At 32.4% G+C, this 18667-nt stretch overlaps 1 protein-coding gene across 1 annotated transcript; it reads right to left on the bottom strand.

Moving 5' to 3' along the window:
* Positions 1–5687: 5687 nt before the first annotated feature.
* Positions 5688–18198, bottom strand: LOC123554069 (protein FAM124A-like). The gene is made up of 4 exons (XM_045343948.2): positions 18038–18198; positions 17461–17604; positions 7687–7751; positions 5688–7134 (listed from the first exon to the last, which is right to left on the bottom strand). The coding sequence occupies exons 2-4, from the start codon at positions 17541–17543 to the stop codon at positions 5909–5911; spliced, it is 1374 nt and encodes a 457-aa protein (XP_045199883.2). The 5' UTR covers positions 17544–17604; positions 18038–18198; the 3' UTR covers positions 5688–5908.
* Between the last annotated feature and the right edge of the window lie 469 nt (positions 18199–18667).

Raw genomic sequence — 18667 nt, 5'->3', positions numbered from 1 at the left:
TTTCTGAAAAACATATCTCTACCCCTTTGTGCAACTGTGGTGAAACTGAGACAAACTTTCACTTCTTCTTCGACTGCAGATTTTATAATGACATTCGTACAGTTCTGCTTGACAGTCTTCAAAATTTTAAATAAACCTGGATAGACTATTACCTGGGGACCCAGCACTTACAGATAAAGATAATGCTTTATTTTTTACTTTAGTATATTTTTTATATCAAACAGCAAGAGATTTCTCCAATGATTAAAACATATCAAATTCACCGGTAATGATTCACCGGTAATGAGGCATTGCTTTTCCTTTCCCCTTTTCTTCCTTTTTATCTTTCCCCCTTTCAGTCACAATCATACATTTTCTAAAGAATTTCTATCGTTTGAGTTTTGGTTCTTTTCATTTTTATTTTCTTTCCAATCATAGATATTCTATAGTTCGTAAAATCTTAAAACTCATGGCAATACAAACGAAATACAACAAAATATACCAGACATAGGAGAAGAATTCTATAAGACATTGTCTTTCGTTCTAATACATGTTTATATAACTATATGTACATTTATGTGGAAAAATATGTTTAAACTAATCATATTGTAAAAGACAAACAGGGGCTAAAATAAAGAGTATGGCGTTATAGAGCTGACTAGAGATTAGAGATTTAGAAATATATATGTAAAGTTATATGACAGGACAGTGAATATGTAAAAATCTAGCATTTTAGATAAAGTTAACAAGGTTTGTATGAGTATGAAAATAGAAAAATACTTTAAATTCGCATAGAAAAATTATTAAATGGGGAAGTAATGAACTAAGTTCTTTGTAAAATTATCATTAATTTCGGTCTTCGTTATTTACATTTAGGTGTAGCACCAGTTCGTATAGAAACAGGGCAATATGAAAGGTTAGAGGTAATTAAAAGGTTATGCCTATTTTGTAATAAAAGATCAAATTGAAAATGAAATGTATGCTGTTATAAGTTGCCCACTGAGCGGTGACTTAAGGAAAGAACTGTTTAGAAAAGCTACAATTTTTAACCAAGAATTAGAAAACCAAGAGAAGTTATATGCATTTTAGTTGTATTTATACACAACGCGTTACTTTATCCTAAAAAAGAAGTGTGACATTTTTTATAAAAAAAAAACTGACAAAATTATGTACAAATACATGTATAATAGCAAATAGCTAAATGTATGAGTGCTTTGACATGGTTCTTCTTCTATATTTAAATCTATTTATTTGACCTATTATTATAAAACTCATTTGGTTTCAGTTCCAGATAGTTTAGTTCTGTTTTCAACAGAAATATCTTTGAGCTCCCAAGGAAAATGGGACACACATCTTTTTTTTTTTCAAAAATTTAACGATTAGATTAAAAACCTATCAAATGAGAATTCTATAACAATAATATATATGTCAAAAATATAGTTTCCCACAGTTTTAAAAATGGCAATGCGATTAAGATTTTACGAAAACGTTATCTAAGATAAAATCTTATCCCAGTTTAAAATCTTCACAAATCACTGCATTGAAAATAAAATAATTCCCACAATACGATTTAACGGTACGTATTGTTATACTTCAAAATTATTGTTTATTTATCTAAATTGTCTGATACCCTATTTAACTCAACAGAAGTAATATATATTTTGAATGTAAGATATTTAATTAAACAATTCTATATTTACATTAAGTGTTAAAAATGATAGCGATCTCAATTTAAAAGTTTAAAAACTGCTTACGAAGAGGTTTTATGAAAATAAATTAAAAATGATTAGCTTATGATAATATATAATAAACAAATACAGATTTTATGACGTGTTGAAACCGACTGCCAGTATTTAAAGACGCCAAACTAAATTTTAGGTAATGCATCAACATAATTTATCGAAAATATTGAAAGCTGAACCGCGCCAAGACAAAAGCTCCCTTTAGATAATGTGATGTTATATCAGAAATGAAGCCTCTCGCATAACTGAGTATACGGTTAACAGTAAAGAACCGCAAAATGAATATAAATGTCACAATAATATATCAACGTCCACATTTGGGGTGAAAAAATACACCGTTCATACCTGGGATGAAAAAAATCATCGTATACATACTAAAGGTGGAAAAGTATTTCTTTCGTATTTGGGATAAAAAGGAAAATCGTACAAATTTGGGATAAAAAAGAAATACATACTTTTTAGTTTACTTTGGATAAAACAGTACATAGCTCATACTTGGGATGAAAAAGAGCATAATGTTAACACTTGGGATGAAAAAAGTATATAGTGTTTACACTTGGGATGGAAAAAAATACATCAGTCATATTTGGGATGAGAAAGTACGTACATCTTTCTTACTTTGGGTTAAAAAGAACATTATTTTCAAGTTGGGATGAAAAAGTACAGCGTTCACATATGAGATGAAAATGTGTATCGTTCATACTTGGAAGGAAAAGTAAATCGTTCACACTTGGGATGAAAAAGTGTGTCGTTCATAAAAGGGATGAAAAAATGTGTCGTTCATACAAGTGATGAAAAAATGTGTGTCGTTCACACAAGGGATGAAAAAAGTGTGTCGTTCACACAAGGGATGAAAAAGTACATCGTCCGTATCGTTCAAAGTTGGCATGAAAAATTACGTCGTTCATACCTGAATGTAAAAGAAAATTTTGATGAGTAAAACATTTACACAGGATGAAGATGAGTGCTTGACATTGATATTGAATATATTTTGTTTTCATTCATCATTTACATTTAACAATGAACATTTTAGAGAACAATGTCACAGAAACATCGATACTTCACCTACTTTTATTTTGAACCCCGACAAATGTAACTGTAGCACATGAACTTCTTTTTGTTAAGTGAAAAGGGGCGATAACTAAATGGTATTCTGTGAAACCAAATATGTTTCATCTCATGTTCTTACTTTGAGAACGGACCACTTTCACAATTAGCACTACCCATATTTATATATGTAAAGGAAAGTTTATTAGAAAATATTTAGATACACGCAGACCTGCGTATGAAGTCCTCGCTTGGGAGAGCAAATACTCAGAGCCATGTTGATTCTGTTCAGAGGTAGTATTTAGCCAAGGTTCGACTGTAATTCTGTTTCCGCCATTGAAATTTGCCGCGGAATGATTTTAGGCTGATCACTACCAAATAGAATGTAAGCCTCCGCAGGTCTATCACAAGTAGTCCAAATATAAATAGTACTAATCTTTTTTCCTTTCCTAGTGCATTTTCTCGGCAGCAATGTGCTTACTTTTACCCTACCGCGTTTCAGTATGTATCACTTTGCATTCTAATGAAATCAGCATGTTCCTATCGCATGCTAGATAAAAATGGCGGCGTAAGAATTTAATGTCACGAAAAGAGAAATTGAAAGAAGCGAAAAGTAGTAAATTCAGCGGGTTGTATTTAACGAACTGTAGTTTTCTTATATAAAAGTTAACACCCCCTTTTCTTTTTGTTTTTCTAAAGTAGCGATCTAGTTCTTTATGGGAATATAAGTCTCTGAAAATCTGATATGCTAGAAAATGTCGAAACACCGTTATGAAGTGAGTGGATTTTATATGAAATAAAGAACAGCTGGATTTAGTGGTGTTCAGCCTTTAACGAATATCTCTTTTTTTTTGAATAACCATCTATATTACTTTATAACCATTACAAATATATTTGAATAGTAATCTGTTGCACGTTGACACTGACGTGGTCGTTAGTAATCTTGTAAGGATATTTCTCACTTCTAGATTGTTTTATCCTACATTTGTCATTTTTCTCAAATATTTAATTTGGCAGACGTCTTAATTTTTGTCAGTTTAAGCATTAAACTTAAGAAATATGGGATCAAACCGAATTTACTTTCATAATTCCTAAGATTACGTGGAGATATTAACTTAAGCATTTCAGAGCTATTTTAATGATTGATCAATGTGCATTAAGTGGCTTAACTGTTACATTTAATATAAGTTTGGCAGTTTTATTAAGGTTCGCACAGGTTTTATAACGACTTGACACTAAGGCTGATTGACTGTTTATTGTTTAATAAAATTCGATTTTGACTTACAATTCACACCGTGGTGATTTACACAGCAGACGTCCGGGCGACAAATAACACTGTAAGAGATAGTATCTACGATTTAAGCTGCAACAGTTTAGCAACAATCTACAGGAGTTCGGGATTTTCCTTTTTTAAGTTAATCTCTTGTCAAACGACTTACTTGTACATAATATACCATTTTTTCTGCAGCGTATATATACCATAAAAGATTGTGCTGAGTAAACACGGTTTTGGATCCCCTACGAGTTTTGTACAGTGAACGACATAGAGTTATGTAGATAGCGTTTACAGACCTGGCTCACCTTTGTGGCCCCGGGTGGTTATCTAGCTGACTTGCGGAAGGTCAGTGGTCAACCTAACAGTCCGCCCTGGCCTAAAATAAAGCCCCGATGATTTGCCCTAAGATAAAGCTGAATTAATCATATGGCTTTGACAGTGTTTATGTGAATTAAAACCCAGCAACAACAACTCTGACGTGCACTATTCGTAGCGACGTATTGCCGTATACTGCATCCAAAGTCACGTGATCCCTACAATGATACGACTAATTATCTCTATGTAACGTTTCGTTTTCGGAAACATCCGTCACTTCACGTATACACTCACACACGTAACATTTGACTACTCAGGACAATATAATTTATATCCATTAATTTTCGCCTTTTTAAAACTTTAAGTAACGTCATCAGAACCGAATATTAATTGATACAACCTATACGTCCTCAATAGCTGTTTTATCTGAATACTTCAGCTCCTTAAACTTATCTACCACTGATAGACATTGTGTGGGGGCTAAATTATATCATGTTTAATACAGATCTAGCACTTCGTTTAGACTTTGTATTGTACTCGAGTAGACACAAAACCAGGAAGGTTTTTACTCCAGAAGACATTGCACCTGATCAAATTTTTCAGATAACCATAACATTTTAGAAGTGTTTCCTTGAAACCTTCACCACCATTTTATTCTGTCTGAAATTTGTTTTAAATATAAGAAAAAGGTACCCTAGTTGTTGTAATTAAAAAAAAGACTAATACAGCATGATGTTACGAAAAGCGTTCCGTCGTTATACTTTATCACGACGGTCAATGGAGAAAACGCAATATTAAAATTTGAACTGTTTTAGTTTTTAGGAGAAATAAACGCCAAATGCCTACAAAATACGTGTTTCCTTTTACTGAAAACATTTTGATTATCTTCAAACATCAAAAATCGAGAAAAATCAGCCATGTAAGCCTTTCTGACGTGGTCGCAAATAAAATATATGGAAAGACAACTAAAAGATTCAAATAGGTTTTTGTCTCTTTAATATACTTATATTGCACTATCAGCATTAGACATATACATGTACAATGAAAAACACAATGAAATATCATTAACTGATACACTATATATCACAGAAATGCTTTTACAATGGGTAACCCGTGCACCTTATTCTAATATCAATATAATTTACAATATATAACCCGTGCACGTTATTCCAATATCAATACATGCACAATTTTACAATTTATAGATTGGTTTCTTGAAAGTACTGACCGTTACTGAAAAATTCTTAAGGAAAATAAAAGAAAGAAACGTATGTTTAGACATCGTATGGAGCGAGAAGTCGAGAGAGAGAGAGTAGAGAGCGGGTGGGGGATTGTGGGGTGGAGGTGGAGACGTGGGTGTGACAGGAAGAATACAATAAATAATTTGAATAAACCGGACACAAATTATCCATGCGTGACAATTTTGCTGCCTTCATGAAACACAGTATAGTTAAGACAATAGATACACCGGCAAGAGAAAATATGTTCGAAATTTTGAAATAAAGTTCAGTCATTTTATACACAAATGGTATCAATACTGCTTGCGACGCTATACATAAAAACTTTTCACGGGTTCTGGCTTTTTAATGTCTACCATATTGTTGTTTTCAGTACAATTTTCTTTGTGACCAGGGTCACCAGTTACTTGCAGAGTGACATGTTTCTCTTTAATGGCCTTTATTGTTTTCTCTCGATATAAGATATTGTCCATTTTGATTTTCTGCAAAATGTTATCGTCACCGATAAACGACCTTGACCTTTCATTTTGTTTTGCACCTCTTCGCCCTGACCTTCGCCCGTTCACACGGTCATTCACGACCAATGCTTCGTCTGAGTTTGCATTCAGACTAAACGAGCTCTGTCTCCCAAAGGAGTTTCGTCCTGACAAAGAGCTTCTGCCTGATATAGAACATTTGTCACTGAAAGTACTGTTACTAGGGATACGCGGGGTTTCCAAAACAACAATGTTGCCGTCATTATCAGTCGTCTCCCATCGCGTATCAGACAATGGCCGACACACATTTGGCAGAAGGGAAACAATATTACTAATGTCACTAACAAGGAACTGCAGTCTTACACTGTCCAGTGCACGTGGCTTCATATCTCCTTGCAATTTCTTCAGCGCCAGCTGGATGTTAAAGTTAGAAAAGGACGAAACGGTGAACAAACAAAAGTCTTCACGCTTTACATCCGGTTCACAGCCTAAAATTAGCTTGTAAAACTGCATCATTGACTGCCAGTTGCTTTCACTTACAAACAAAACTGTGCGGAAGAATTCTTTTCCAGTGTGCACTTGGCGAACTGCCCACAAAGGAAAATCTTCTGAGGTATAATAAAAGTCTTGACTGTTATAGGGATATGGGTTTATTGCACCACGATGGACCTGTTCCGAATGGTGAAATTTCCATGGAGATTTCTCAAAATATCTTTTCATAGTTTGAATTCTTTCAAATCCAACCATACCGTCCTCTTGTAAAAACACCATTACCGCCATACTGGGAATCCGCGCACTGATATCTGATAGTGACGTAAAAGCATTATCTAACGAGTCTGATTTGTCGGTTATTTTTAGAACATGTAAATCGGGATCAATCCAGTTTATGATTGGTTGATACACTTCCTCCATAGCTGAAATCTCGTGAGAGTCTGTGAGAAATTGTATTGTCATTTTCTGTTGTTCGCAAGGCAAGAGTGAGTCTGTGTCCGAGTGTTCCGAAATACTTATGTTTTCACTTCCGGTGTCAGATCTCGAGCTTATTGATGAAATACTGCTTCCTGAAACAAAGAAAAAAGATTTTATGTACAAATTGGTCTGTAAGAAAATTTATATATACTGATGAATAATAGGGTTAGTTGCCAATAACCGTCATATTATGTATCGTCAATTTATATATCGTCTGATATGAACCATATTGAATAATTGCATTTCATTTGCATACAGAACAACAAGCGCCTGATGATTTTTTATAAATACGTTCATCATTTTTCAACATCAAAGATTCTTTTCAGACTTCAAAGAAAATTTAAAAACTAGGCGAAGGTATTTTATCAATTGGTTCAACACTGAACATCAAACAAAATAATGGGTTTGAATTCATTCTGCATTTACAACTTCAAAAACTGGTTAAGATTTTATTCAAAGATTATTATATCACAATAAAATCTTATTTTTTCCTAAAATTGGTTAAGTAAGAAGTAATGATAAAAACTATAAAAAGGTGTGTGTTTTTTTCGCGCAACTAAATCTGTTATATGTTTAAATGAGGAGAATTATAAAGTTTGTCAAATTGGCGGCAACGTCATCTAAAATGGGACTGTTTTACTTACCATCACATGATGAATTGCTTGATGTAAGACTGGAATTTGAACTTGAGAAAGCACCCCGTCTTGACCTGGAAATATAAAAATACAACGTTTTACTCCTAAATTGAAAGCATAGATTGTTAAGATTTGGATAAAATGCAATTTAAGATTTGTTTACAAGCTTTAAACACTTACAATAATTTGATTTTGGGAACTTAATTGAAAGGGTAATGGCATCTTTTTTTCTGATAACGTTTTGCACTGGAGTCATCAACCAGAAATAACACCGTAAGATTTCTTCATATTGAGGTATAATTACGAAACTGCAAGTTTCGTTTCATTTATCGCGTACATGTACATTTGAACTTTTTCATTTTTAACAAGACTGCTTAACATGCATATCAACTAATTTTCTGAATGTTTTATCATTATTACAAATGTCAACACAGGCTTTTTTGTACGAGTCAGTGAACAATTATTGTCATGCAAAAATGACAATCAAAATAGTAAATACTCATTGTGGCCATAATCTAGTTTTTGTATACTAAAATGATGCAGCAGGTTTTTTAAGAACAAAGTCAATTAATTTCAGGTGCAATGACAGTTACAGCGTTGTAGGTGGCGGACATACAGGTAGACAGGAGACCTGACGTATGTAGGTTTGCATGTTAACGATTGTCCTTATTTGTTTAACATATGTGTCTGTCGTACGTACTATAATAAAAATGGATGAAAAGTCAACTGTAGGTAGTATGTTAACAAATTTCTTTAAAGATTCTTAAATCTACAGTCTGCGCGTACTGAACTGTCGTACTATGCTATTGTTGTACATTAAATTCTGTGTCGTTTGTTAAAGTTGGAAATAACAGAGAGTTGCTTAACATATTATATTGTACAAATATCATTATGGTTCGTCTTCATGGATTATTTCAAGCAAATCGCTATATGGAACAATCGACTGCTGAAATGCCTTATTTTGAAACTTAGATGCGACAAAGCCATATAAGACTCCTATAAACATGTATATGAGTTCAAATGAGAACAAATCACGCTTGTAAAACTGATTATAGTACATCTTTTTGCCATTGTCAAATTAAACACGCCGGTTATTTCATAATTGAGTTTGTACTCATTAACTTGATTTAACCATTATGAATAAATAATAAGTTTATTATCGCATGGTCTCAATAATCAGATTATTACATACGTATGTATACCACACAGGTATCTTACCAGTCGGTAGATTTTAAAGACTGTATTTAAGATATTGATACAATGATAAAAACAGACGTGGCGACATGTTTAACATTTATCTGTATTCATTCATCATTTTTACCTTATTGTATTATCATGGTGTATTTAATCAATCTTTTAACTTAATTGGCTCCTTTTAAACAATAGAAGGCTAGACGACATTATACCTTAAACTAATCAATAGAAATACAGCGAAGATAAAATAATTGTTGTTCTGATGTAAAAATACCATTTAATAGATGTTGATACCACAAGCAACATGGCGCCATTTTTGCAATGTGACCCAAAGTATTTTATTAACCACAAAGAGCATAAAAACAAACAACAGATGCTTCACTTTATCCTTTGAAATAACCCTACTATTTGCTTTAATTTGATAATCAGTTATCATATATTTATTGCTATTCACGATCGACCTTTTGAAGTCTCCAATTAAACATTTAAATATTATGTACAGTGTGACTAAACACTTTCTGCTATTTGCTTCTTTAAACTATCATCGGTTTTATTTGTTATCAATATTAAATGAACATCAATTGATGTAAATTTGGTCGTCATCAAAATTGAATTAGTATAAATTGCATTTTCATCTTGGGCTTTTGAAATATTGATGCCCTAGCATTCTTCAAAAAAACACTTTAAATGTGACTTTTGACAGAAGTATTTTTTATAGTAATTTTTGCACTTAATGATCGGTTTGAGCACACGCAGCCTAAGTACGTCATGTCAATGCTAGATTAACTTACAAAACGTAGAATATAGATATGTAATACAGCGTACGTATTTTTGGCGAAATAATGAGGCTACCTAAAATATAAACCTGGATGCCCGTAATGAATATAATTTATGCGTACCCCGTGCCAAATTAAGTACTATTTTAAGTTCAAATGGATATTTACAAACAAGCAGCGATCTTGTTTAACCGTTTGACTTATTTCTGCACTTAGAATGAATGCATTTTCAAAAAATGAAGGATTTTTAATCACTGTCAAACTTCCGCCATACTGGAATTGCTATTTTTGAATTTAAATTTCAATTGAGCTTAACAGTACATACGCGGCAAATAAATTAAATGTAAATAAACAAGTTTAACACAGTGTAAACTTTGGGTAGACACAATAAATTTTAACCGGGGGTATATGTCTTTATTTTTTTGTGAAAGTTTAATGAACACGATAAAGATAGAGTCAATATTTGTATTTCTAATCAACAGTGGTCTATAAATATAAAATTGGCAAGCAAATACTCTCCGCCAAGGAACACTTGTGCATAGTATGCGAATTTAAAAGATTTTCAGTACAAATCTTTAACATAAACAAACTTTAAATTTCTATTTTATGTTTACTCTTGAAATTTTAATAGGTCTTTAAAATGCTGTTTATGTTTGAAATGGGGGTGCTAGGTACGCTGTCAACTCCCGGACAAGTTCTAAATGGTTTCTCAAGCAATTTGAATATCGGGTGTTAAACAGTTAAGGATACATCAAAACTTTTAGCCACAACCATTGGCAATGCGCTGAAGAGTTCGTTTCCTATTGCGATATCCAAAAAAAAAAAAAAGAAGTTTGCCAAACATACTTTCCTCATGCCAGATCTCAAGTGCCTAGAATGTTACTGAGACCAAACAAATAAAAGAATGACCTCGCGGTTGCGCTAGTAAATGTATATGTATTATGCATGGTGATTAACTGATAACTTTAATATGTTCAATCATTGTATTCACTCTCATGCATATAATGCTATGACGATGAAACACTGTGTTTAAGCAAAGTTTGTTGAATAAATTCTTTCTAAATCTAAAATTTGGCTGTTATAATATGAGCCAGCGACTAGGGGTATAGATGGGGGTTAAAGAGGAGGCTGTTTGAAGTAAGGTTTCGTGTAATACAGTAATATACTTTTATTTAAAACCGACCCTATTGTTTCGAGCTTACCAGGTGTTATAGTAAAAATGCCATTCATCGCGTGCCAGATTTGATTTTCAAACTTTTAATGTATCCATCTATGTCAAAAACGAAATTTCTCAAATTTTCCGGGCCGTTCATTCACAAGTTTCAAATTTCAAGAATTCAAATTTCAGCTATTTTTGAAATGCAATGCAATACGGTGGTTTAAATTTGGATCGTTTAATGCATTAGGATTCCAAAAGCGAACATTTAACGTTCATGGTATAATGATACTTAAATACCTTAGAATAAAGATTTATGGGGAAATCGACTCGGTCTCAAATTGTCCTTGAAAATTTTACAACAACGGTTGCAAAAGAGCAGATCAAATTCATATCAGTGTTCATTCGATTGTAAAAAATGCAATTTGGCTATAAACGGCTGCCTGACAGATACCATATATAATTATGGAAATGCCTTCTTCAATATAACAGGTGCTTAATTACTCTCACTTAATATATATAACAATAAAAATTCAATTTCATCTATGGAATAAAATTTAACCCATTCCGACGGGTAATTTTGGTCGTAAGGGGAACTATGTATTAGGAGATAAAAAGTACTCTTTCGTGACTAATTTCTGATCTTGTCCAAAATTACCCAAACTAATATAACGACCTTTAAATGTCTTCTAATAGGCTTATGAGTAAGAAGTGGTAAATAGCGAAGATTAAAAATGAGAAATATTATGACACCGTGCCAGTTCTCGCGAAACTTTCTTCTCTAGCTTACTAAAGGTAATTTACTTTTAGTCTGACCCTTAACTTTGTTGTACCTACTATCAAAATGAGAAATATGTCTTAGTGCCAATTCTCATAAACTTATTTTCCAGCATAATTTATCTGACCCTTGTTGAACTTGCTAAATATTTTCATGTTGCTATGTTTTGCCGATCAAATAATAAATATTTATCAAATTGAGGGTGCATTTTTTAACTCAAAGGTCAACATTGTGTTATTCATCCAAGTAACAAATCTGGTAAAGAAATTGTACAAAAATTAAGCAAAAACAATTTTCTGTCGATTTTCGTTAAGTGAAACAAATTTTCCCGGCATGCCTTTCTCACAAAAAATCAAATGGTTATGTTTAAAATGTAAAACGAAGTTTAACCAAAATTATAACAATGAAAGCAGGTGTCAACTGACACAATTTTCATAATTCAACAATGAATATAAAATTTTAACGAAAGTATTACTACGATTTTATCGTTTTCGTCAACCACCTGACGTAAAACAAAGTACTATTTCTCAGGCATGCAATGAACAAAACACTGATAATATCTAAAAAACAGATTTATCTCTTTTGGTTATAACATGATCAAAAACAAGAATACACCCTTGTTAACTTGAAAAGTGAAATGGAACAAAAGACCTTCTAAACAAAAGAAAGTGTTCTTACACGTAGTTTAAATGATAAAAACACCTGCTCACTTTACGCAAAGATATATACAATATAATGTTTTATTAGTTCCGTGCTTATAGGAGCTTATTCTTGTTTTAAGAGTATTTATGTAACTGTTCAGATATTAGTAGCACGGTAATAAAATTGGCAGCCACTTGTCACAAAGTCTCAAATTTCGAGTATAAACAGATATGATTTTACTGCATACAGATTCTTTAACGCTACAAACATTTGCATTCAGTAACTGTCTATCTTCTATCTCAAGATGCCATTGTGATTTGGAGAATTCAAAATAACGGCTTTTGTTACGCCCTAAGATAAGATTTTAAGCGGTCTGAAGGAATGTAACACTTTTTAGGACGATTTGAGATGAAAGAGGTATGAAGATGCAAAAATTGAAATAAACAACTACCTTAAAAGGAGTTTCAAGTGTTATTTTCAACACTAAAAGGTTTAATTGTCGAAAATCTAGATTCTTTCATGAAAAAGGAAGGTGTAAAGTTTGAACGTTTAGCTGTCAATATCCTTTTTAATTAGCAGGTAAGAATGAGATAAATCGGCAAGACTTATTTATGTAAAGATAGAAAAATCCGCTTACGGCTGTTGTGAAGTGGAGCTCGGTAATCAAATTGAAATTTAATGAGGACAGAACTTTTGTTACTGAACAGATAAACGTGTTTTGGAATTAAACTTTGGGTGTAATATATTCAAATAGAAGAGCGGTTAGATGACGTTATATAGATGATAGATGTTTGTGGGTACATTGGCCGCATTCTTTATCATCTCACATGTCAGTCAAAGGGTAGGAATTCCAAAGATTTGATATAGGGTCAAAGATTGTATTTGTCCAAACTATGCCCGACTGTTTACCAAAATATTATATATGCCTATGAAGAAACGCTGAAGCTTATTTAAAATGTTCCCTACTGCCTAAGATCACAAAGTGAATTGAACGGGCGGACTACATGGCTGCCACCATTTATTTTACGTACCGAGGAGCAAATACATTCACAAGAACAATGATGCAGTGTTATGAAAGATCCTACATCCTATAAGAGCATATAGACAAAAGCTCGAATTTTCAGTATTCGGTCAAAGGGCTGAATAACCTCTCTTAAATACCATGTCTAAAATTTAAGTCATTACTAAAATATTTGCAATGGGTAAATTCCAACTTGCCCATGAATTAGAACGTTTATTCTAAATCACGGTTTAGATAATCATGGCCAAGGTTATCAAATTGATCACACGTTATCATCGCTAGTCATCAACATGCTTTGATGATTATTTTATATGACACTGCGATCATTTTAAGAAATTTATAAATGTATATACTGTTGTTTTGTTTCGACAAGGGCTGCTTAAAAGTTAGGCGCATAATACTTATAATTGTTACATTGCTGGTGCTATGGAACACAGCTGGGGGACCTATAATAGAGAGAATTGTTTTATGAGTAGGTATTGCAGGGAGATGGGATTCATTTGATACAGAACATGAATCATTTTAACGAAATTTGAGTTACATGTGAAATAATTATTAAAGAGTTAGATTTGTACAATAAGTAAATATACTTATATTTTACATGCAATGAGTCACCGTGGCCGTTGACTCTTAAATAGGGCGGGCAACATTTAATAGTCTATGAAATAGGTTGAGGTTATTTTGACATGATACGACTCAAATACATCATTAAGAAAGTTCATTTCATCTGTTGATGCGTCACACCTACAGGATTTATAGACCTAAATGAGGATATATAAGACTACCCATTAAATAAGCATTAAATCCTTAAACTGATCTTGTTTAAAGTCCAGAGTCACGCCTAAAACCAATAACCCGGCAATAAAAGATCAATAAACCGATTGTTCAAAAATGAAAAGTAAACAGTTTTGTGTTACTAAAATGCTGCTCTTTACGTCAAAAACTTCCTTTTTACTTTAAAGGATTGCCGACTGACGATTCTGTATTAGGTCAAGAGAAAAATGGCAATTCATTAAATCAAATATTAATTTCGCCATAAATTACAACCTGAAAAGCTATTGAAAATGGTTATAAATAATTCCAAAAGGAAACAAAATGACTACATTTGGCCTTTGTGACTTTTAACATGAAAAGGCAAATAAATTGTAAAACCACTTGTAAAATTTTACATGAAAGAAACTGTTTGCATATCGTTTTATCTTCAAATTATTCAATTTTCTTCTTTTCTTGTTCTATGCATAGGTATGTAGATACCATAAATATATATTCTACAGATGTTTCGATGTAGTTGGGAATTCGGTTATTTTTATAGATTTTTACAAAAACTTGAATTAGCGATGTTTACTTAACGCCTTTGACCTTAAACAAATGATATGGCAAAAATATGGAATCAGAACTTTTCTCTTTGAAGTGTATAGAACTGTTGTAGAATATTTACAAAGCTGACGGTAAAATTAAACCAATGCTGCGAAAAGTGTTACTTAATTTTTGAAAAGAAGAAATTAACACAGGAAATTCAATTGAGAGATTTGATCGATAGCTCAAAACGCTGGCTTCGTAAAAATACTGATTTGAATACGAGTTTATTGACGAAAAGGCATCCAATTCCTTGCACAAGCTAAATATAGGGGCGGGAACCCGTATTTGTGTTTTTGCGACCAAGATGATATAAAATTTGAAAGAAACTGAATACTCGAAATTCATTGAAATTTGGCATTTACAATAAAAAAGTTGTGGACACTGCAGTTGCCACACGTGTTCTTAATTGAAATAAATTAGACGACCGTGTGCTGTCACTCCACAATTACTGAAGTGAAATTTTATACGCTCTTTCATTACGCTCAGGTAGCATGCGAGATGTTCAATTTTCTTTTCCGATGTCAATTTAAAAAAGCCAGAGGTTAAACACTGACAAAATACATGTTTCAATTTATGACTAAAGAGGTCTGTCATTTGATAGATCTATTTGGGGTTTTTAAGGCTGGTTAAATGACATGTAAAAAGGTATCTTCCTGTAGCTTTCTCTTCGATGTTGAATTGTAACAACGGGTTATAAAACTTATCTTTCAATCTGTCATTATGCTTTTTCGTGTCATTTTTTTTACGTTTTGGATCAAAGATTTGTGCCCTTTTGTTTTGTCATGTGAATCATTTTCACCATAGCGTAATATCTTTTTTGAGACAAAATCATAAACAAAACAGCGGAAAATACAATAAAGAACAAGAAAAGAACAAAAATGGACACTGACTACACACATCGATTTTCGGTAATTAAAATCAAATTATAAACGTTACAGACAATAGGTAATTGGAAAATTAGCGGATTTCCTCCGTCATATGATCAATTAACTAAACAATTAAGTCTGTCATTTTAGGGAGATGATTTAAACTTTAAACTTTTTTTTCCTGTTTTGCTAAAAATGTCCAACGACGAATTCGAAGGTTTGCTGATGAATCACCGAGGTCCTGATTTTGTCAAAAGGCGAATAAAGATTAAACATGGATTCAATTTACGAATGATAGACATTCAAACCCCAAAATTTACTCTCTGTTGCAAAGAAATATATATACAGATATAGGTTTTGAACGACAAAATGTTCTTACATACGCGTTCAAATTTTAATGGTGGGAAAAATCACCTTTGATTAAACCGAACAGTCGATAATAGTGTTGGACGATTTACTGAATTTGTTGCATGACCAAATCCATTAGCTCTGCAAGTAAATCTTGAAGAACGATTTCATTCTTTTTTAGCGCAGCTAAAGCAATGAATAAATTAATTGAAATAAAACTGATTGAAAAAATTGATTGATGCTGCAGGTGAAACCTTGAATACTGCACGTTTGATGTTTGCGACAATCCGTATGTATTTTTGTTGGGTATAATGTATGTATCTGTTGTTGGGTCAAATATAGCAAGTTTTATCAAGCGTCCTCAGCCTGCAACTCATCCAGCACCATCACTCTATTCATTCTCATAGCAATTATAAGACTTTTATTGTAATTTTACAAGACATGTGATATAAATTTTACCACAAAAAGAAACATAAAGGTATAATACCGCAAATGTATCCACATGGGGTATTCGGCAGACATACGGTGTTTTTGTTTTGTAAGTAGCTTTAAGCATTTGCGCAAACTCAAGAACCTATGCTGGTGGGGTGACCTTACAATTATATCGTAAAGTATCGATAATCAATCAAAATTTACGTAACTAAATACAACTTGTACATCAACGCTATCAGAATACAAACAAATTATTGATATAATATCAGAATAGTGAAAGGGGAGCATTATATAGGTTAAAGTTCGCTTTTCTGCTATTAAAGAGGAAGTGGGTTTTAAAGAATTTATGACTGTTTGAAACTTTAAGCAGATATCTTGACAAAATGGTCGATATACCTCGCGTGCTGCTACAGATTTCAGGACAACCTTAAAGGGGCGAAAGATAACTGAAATATGAAGACCCACTCTTAAAATAAGAAATCGTGAGCCTTTATCTAAAGTTACCATGTTTTACCATTTTAAATCATCAAATAATAAAGCTTGAGTTAAGATTATAAAAGGTATCCTGGGATTTTTTTTTCAGACAGTTCTGGCAGAAAATCGTTTTAAATGGAGTCTGATAAAGTCATACGAAAACAACGTGCTTGAAATTTTAGTTTGCGTTGCATTGAAACTAGGATGTAGCGGAATTTAACGGAATTAAATCAGTTTTATCATGATAATATACTAACATTACAGCTTTGTATGTAAACTTGTACACTTAGCAGTTGTAAGTGATTTGTTTAACACACGAAAACAAATAGCAACGGAAGCGAACCTGACTTTTATGGGTTTTCAGTCTCTTAAATTTGAGAAATATTTGTAAAGATATCCATCAATGTGAATATTACAAAGATTTTAATGTGACGGAAGAAAAAAATAATTCTACGTTAGGAAAACAGACCTGTCACAGCAGTTTGATGTATGGTGTTATAGTTACAGGGACAATACGTCAGTTTCCTTTAAAGACGTCAAAAATGACACGACTTGCTACATGTAGTAACATTTGTTGTAGCCTCTCACAACAGTCACCACCACGTCTAAAATTTAATATCATTACTCCTTTGATATCTTTATATCATCATCATCATCATCATCATCATTATTACAATCATCAAAAACAACAATAACAGCAAACTGAAATTGATTATCCAAAATTAAAAGAACATTACCTGTAATCCCAAAATGGAAAATCATCCTTTTCAACCGATTTTTTCTGTGCGTATGTTCGTCTGAGGTATGTCTCCATGTTCATTTCAGTTTTAAATGTTTAGCTACTGAACACACTTTTCACTTGTAATTTAATGTCCTCGTACCTGTCATTGTAAATGTAGTGCGTTATACATTTGCTGTAATAGTTTCAGCTGTCTTTTTTTCGATATTCCGTTTTTAAGAATATATTCCTTATTCACGAGCAAAATCTCCTTTAAACCTAGTTCACATGTATATAATCAAAATAGTCTATTGGTACAGTTAATATAACTAAATATATTCAGCCAAAAAGTACTCTATATGCTGTATTTCATTAAATTTGAACGCTGCAGCAATTTATCAAAACCTACATTAATATTAACAATAATACTTTAATCCCACTACGACAAGCAATAAAATGTCACAAAGATTAAACTAAAGCCTTCCCTTATAAACGGGATCAATTTTATCCGACGTAGATATGTACAACTTATCAGGTTTTAAATAAATTCATGTAATAAAATAAAATCCACTGGTGTGTAAAATTTTCAAATGTACCTTTCAAAGTCTTTGATAAACTTTATAAAATATTCTTCGATCTCTTTTCTTATTTCGGAGTGGATGTGACAAATGTTGAGTTTTAATGTATACAACACGTTTTACAAATTATAAGTAATTTAATATCTTTAACCGCGTCTTGTTCGATTCATGGTAAGAACGGTTATGGCATAAAAACCATTTTACTGGTGTATCTTAAGCGTCCGTTCCGGATAATCGAGCACGCCCTCAGGTATACACTCGATTTAGCGTACTTATCGCACCGGGAATCAACGTGTGGTTGACACGCTCGTAACTAATTTGTATCATTTTGATCTTCTTGTAGTTCATTAAAATTTTACAAGAGATTTTTTAGATAAGACCTATTGTTATTTGTCATCTTGTTTATTTTTTATCTGATTTAAGATGAATAAAGTTATTAGAAAACTTGTTAAAATGTACTAATTTCTAGTATAATATGTAGAGGAAATCGTTATCACCTTTCCTTGATTAAGACAACTTTGTTAAATACGATAATATCAAAATCACTTACTTTCAAACTAAATTCAAAATGGATTAACTTTTTCATATTCTCAATATTTACGATATAAACATTTCCGATTTTTGAAAAAAAAAGGTAAGCACGCCTCA

This window comes from Mercenaria mercenaria, chromosome 7 (assembly GCF_021730395.1).
Source record: "Mercenaria mercenaria strain notata chromosome 7, MADL_Memer_1, whole genome shotgun sequence".
Taxonomy (NCBI): domain Eukaryota; kingdom Metazoa; phylum Mollusca; class Bivalvia; order Venerida; family Veneridae; genus Mercenaria; species Mercenaria mercenaria.
The sequence above is the reverse complement of the archived record's forward strand: the minus strand, read 5'-3'. Positions and strand labels throughout refer to the sequence as shown.

Bases quoted from the DNA above. Each gene is read 5' to 3' on its own strand.
- LOC123554069 (XM_045343948.2), bottom strand. From the start codon at position 17,543: ATGAACATGGAGACATACCTCAGACGAACATACGCACAGAAAAAATCG. The intron at 7,752-17,460 runs GTAATGTTCTTT...TTATATTTCCAG, and splicing joins TTTCCATTTTGGGATTACAG to GTCAAGACGGGGTGCTTTCT. The intron at 7,135-7,686 runs GTAAGTAAAACA...TCTTTGTTTCAG, and splicing joins AAGCAATTCATCATGTGATG to GAAGCAGTATTTCATCAATA.